This window comes from Leptodactylus fuscus, chromosome 11 (assembly GCF_031893055.1).
Source record: "Leptodactylus fuscus isolate aLepFus1 chromosome 11, aLepFus1.hap2, whole genome shotgun sequence".
NCBI classification, from domain to species: domain Eukaryota; kingdom Metazoa; phylum Chordata; class Amphibia; order Anura; family Leptodactylidae; genus Leptodactylus; species Leptodactylus fuscus.
The window spans coordinates 79,625,528-79,629,246 of record NC_134275.1 but is presented as its reverse complement, the minus strand read 5'-3'; the positions used below and the strand labels follow the sequence as shown (position 1 = coordinate 79,629,246).

The following is a 3,719-nucleotide window of genomic DNA, read 5'->3' as shown; positions in this document are numbered from 1 at the left end:
CCCTGTTGAGCAGCGGAGTGGGCCCGGGACCGAGGCCAGGGCTTATTTTTTCCCCTGATTTGAATGCTAACAATATTGTATCTTCAGCTTCACCCTCGGCTTCCTCTTCTCGGCCAGAGCCCAAACCTTCCAGCTTTCATATGTCACAATACAAAAAGCAGAAGTCTCTATTCCAAGATTGCAGGATTGTCATTGTGTTTCCCCTTGCAGGTTTCGAAGCCGTAATTTCTTTTTCCACCAGAAGAGGAGACAGAGAACAGAATTAACAATAGCAGCAGAACAGGGTGAAGGTGTCAATAATGTTTCCACCCTCGGTGATGTCACAGGGGAAATTTTGGCGTCCCGGGTTTAAATACATCCAGAGGAGAGAGGAACCAGCATAACACAAAAAGGACTTGAAAACAGCAAGTGCCTGGAGTAAAACACAAAGGGCAAAAAGTTACAACAAGGGAGAAAGGACATAAGAAGATCATAACATAACACTGAGCAGAGATGGAGTTGACACAAGTGCGCACCGAGGAACCTCTTCTCCACAATGTGCAGGATGCAAGGCGCAGGACATCGTGCATCCACTGGCTCAGCGTGGGCTCCTTTGTTTTGTTGTTGGGGGCCACCACCATTTTAGCGCTGCTTCACTTTAAGATCATCCAGCTCCCATCCGAAAAGCAGGTGCGTGTCTTCTCACATTACTCATTTTACGTTGCCTTCAGGGGCGGATGGATGAAGCAGCGGTGACTTTGCACAGGCCAAGTGACAAATTCAGCCCTGCTGTATCTAAACCTCTGCAGATCTTTTGCAATACTTCTTGCAAAACTCCTGCAGTAAAGAGAGACCTTGCCCAGGAATACTGACAGGTCCACAAAGCAGAACGACCAGTTACTCTGTAGGAAATCAGCCGCACCTCTCGCCGCTCTGGTTTATCAAGTTTTCTATTTGCTTCCTCCATAGATTTCACAATGAGAGCTGGACTGTGGCCATCTAACTATGTAGCTAACCCGGTTTCTTTTTCTTTCTCTTCTTCAGGATGAACCTAAAGTCCCAGAAGTCCTTCAGATCCGAAATTATTTAGGTAAGGATGGCATAACCGAATATTTGGTGGCTCGGGGGGAGATTTTATGTCTCACTATGGATTTTCTCGAGTAGTATTTTTCAAAAAGTTGACTATGGTGCCTTATGAATATACTATAGGGGCTCTGTATACTGTCTATTTTGGGGAATTGCACCTATACGGGTGGGTGAGCCTGGCTATGGATTAACCTAAATCATATAGTAAGACTTGTTCTGTAATACCAAGTACTAGAGACCACCACAACTGTACTAATGGATGTTTTTGTTCTTCCAGAATCCGTCCCACAAACCCAAGCCATGAAAGGAAAGAGAGCAGCTGCCCATTTGATTGGTAAGCATTAAGTCCCGTCTTGTCTCAAAGATGAATGTCTGAGGCTGAGCCGATCTTGAGATTTCAGGATCGATTTTAAAATCCGATCATTTTCCAGCCGATCCCGATCGTGATCGTGAAATTTGCTCGATCGCTGATCGGAATCCGATCTTTTCCGATCACGATTGCTCAACCCCAGTCAATGCTTCTCTATGGGAAAAGCTACTTTTAGGGTTGAGCCGATCTTGAGATAACCTCCCACCTCGATCCCGCTGGAAAAGATCAGCATCGGAATTCTGATCGCGATCGTGAAACTTACTGGATCGCCGATCGCTCAACCCTATCCACTTCTTCTTCTTGGGACTGTGTAGCTAACAAGATTCTCATTTTTTTCCAGGAAAAAGGAACGGTAATGAAATAAAATGGCAAGGTGTCTCCACAAATGCCTTCCAAGATGGCAGCATAAAGCTTGAGGAGAACTCCCTGAGAATTGAAGAAAGCGGGCTTTACTTTGTCTACACCCAAGCGCTTTTCACAGACAATGGTTGCAAAGGAGTTCAAGAGCTCACCCACTCCGTCCTCAAAAGGGGCGCTTACGACGACGAGTCTAGGGTCATCCTTAAATCTACCAAGTCAGTCTGTGAAGTGGCCTCCAAGTCCCTCTGGACCCAGCCCATATATCAAGGAGGGCTTTTCAAACTTGAAGAAGGAGATGTACTTTCCACCCACACCACACATGTCAAATTTCTAGACAGTGATAATGGACAGGTCTACTTTGGGATCCTTGCCGTATGACGGGACAGTGCTGTTACCAACAAGAACCATCAAAGTTGAGCACACTTGGACAGTCAACTTTTCGGTGGACTTATAAGCTTGAATCTTACCCCCTATCACTAGCAGCATGTCGAGGAGACGGCCCGCCATGTTTACAAACTCATCATGTTGGATGGGTCGTCCCAAACGAGAAACTGGGTCAGCTCAGACTCAACGGAAGCCTTCTCTAGGTTGGAAGACTCCACTGTAGCCATAATTTAGTCATTTTTTTTATATCTATATATGAATTATTTATCTATTTATTTATTTATGTAAGCTATATTTTTGGGTTTTATGTTTTTTGTGTTTGATATGTGCTCTACCTATGCATACAATGTATGTAAGTCTATTTTGTTGATACGTGACCTACAAATCGTACAAAGCCTCAGATAGGCCAAGGTTTCGAACCGGAACTATTACGGTATAATTATTATATATAGGACGCTGGCTCCTTCCGGAATGACCCAATTGGCATGTGATTAGTCACGTTAGTCATGTGACTTCATACCATGCATTACAATTGGGAAGCAACATTCCAAGAGGATAGCTTCTAGACCCCTATGGGGCATTGGGTATTTTGGACATATCTGAGATTTCTTTCGATTGTAATTTTTTTTTTGTTAAAAAACAGGGACATCCTATAATAGGGATCCCAAATGAATTGTACATTGCTAAGCAATGTCGGCTGTGCCCTGCTACCATGTAACACTATCTCAGTCTCCATCGTTCCGGAGGCCGATTTTACGGCTTCCTTTTCTCACAACTTTGTTATTCTGACGTTTTTCACTTTCTGAATACTTCCTTTGTAATGGAAAATTTCACATTTTGTATGTTTTTTGGCATACACATTCAATAAATTATTGTAAACTCTATCCTCTGGCTTCTTCTCATTGGATACTTACATGGATATTCCATATTTAGTTGTTTTCTTTGTATTCTTGGGATAATATTCAATTTTGTAAATTTCTCTTCCTTTCTCTTCTAATGGTTCCACGTTGGGTGTTGGGCACATTTGGCGATCTTTGTAAAGATACGCTCCAGAAAAATATTACAACACCAATTAATAGAACAACGCCATTAACCCCTTAGATCTCTTATACCAACCATGGAATCTAATGGGTTTCACGGTTGGACAATCACCCACATTGACCCCAAACAACACAATGGGTTCTGAGGCCTAATAATGGGTCGCCAGTGGCCAAATAGACTGGCTGACCATATCTGTCCACTATGGTATGCAAGAATTGCAGTGTATTATACCAGCCATGAAAGTAATGTATGTTTCTTGGGCATTGATGGGATGACACAGGGTATCAGTGTATAGGTCAATCAGATACTGCGTCCGTTTGGCTCTCCCGTCATATGTCCAGGACACCATGGATGTTCTCAGACATCTTGAGGGCATCCATGTTCCACCTGGGGCGGTTCTTGCTGCCTTGGATGTGGAGGCGCTCTACAGCTCTATCCCCCATGATAAGGGGGCGGGGCTTTGGAGCACTTCCTGGGGACTCGGGGGACCCAGTTTGTG

At 44.0% G+C, this 3,719-nt stretch overlaps 1 protein-coding gene across 1 annotated transcript; it reads left to right on the top strand.

Annotated features, from left to right (window-relative positions):
• The first annotated feature begins 379 nt into the window (after window positions 1–379).
• On the top strand, window positions 380–2,371 carry LOC142184263 (tumor necrosis factor-like). Its single transcript, XM_075259036.1, has 4 exons — window positions 380–669; window positions 1,024–1,069; window positions 1,343–1,399; window positions 1,776–2,371. The coding sequence occupies exons 1-4, from the start codon at window positions 493–495 to the stop codon at window positions 2,171–2,173; spliced, it is 678 nt and encodes a 225-aa protein (XP_075115137.1). The 5' UTR covers window positions 380–492; the 3' UTR covers window positions 2,174–2,371.
• The last annotated feature ends 1,348 nt before the right edge of the window (window positions 2,372–3,719 follow it).

Excerpts from the sequence above, each read along its gene's own strand:
- LOC142184263 (XM_075259036.1), top strand. The coding sequence starts at position 493 with ATGGAGTTGACACAAGTGCGCACCGAGGAACCTCTTCTCCACAATGTG. Across the intron at positions 1,070-1,342 it reads TCAGATCCGAAATTATTTAG|AATCCGTCCCACAAACCCAA; the intron begins GTAAGGATGGCA and ends TTGTTCTTCCAG. Across the intron at positions 1,400-1,775 it reads AGCAGCTGCCCATTTGATTG|GAAAAAGGAACGGTAATGAA; the intron begins GTAAGCATTAAG and ends ATTTTTTTCCAG.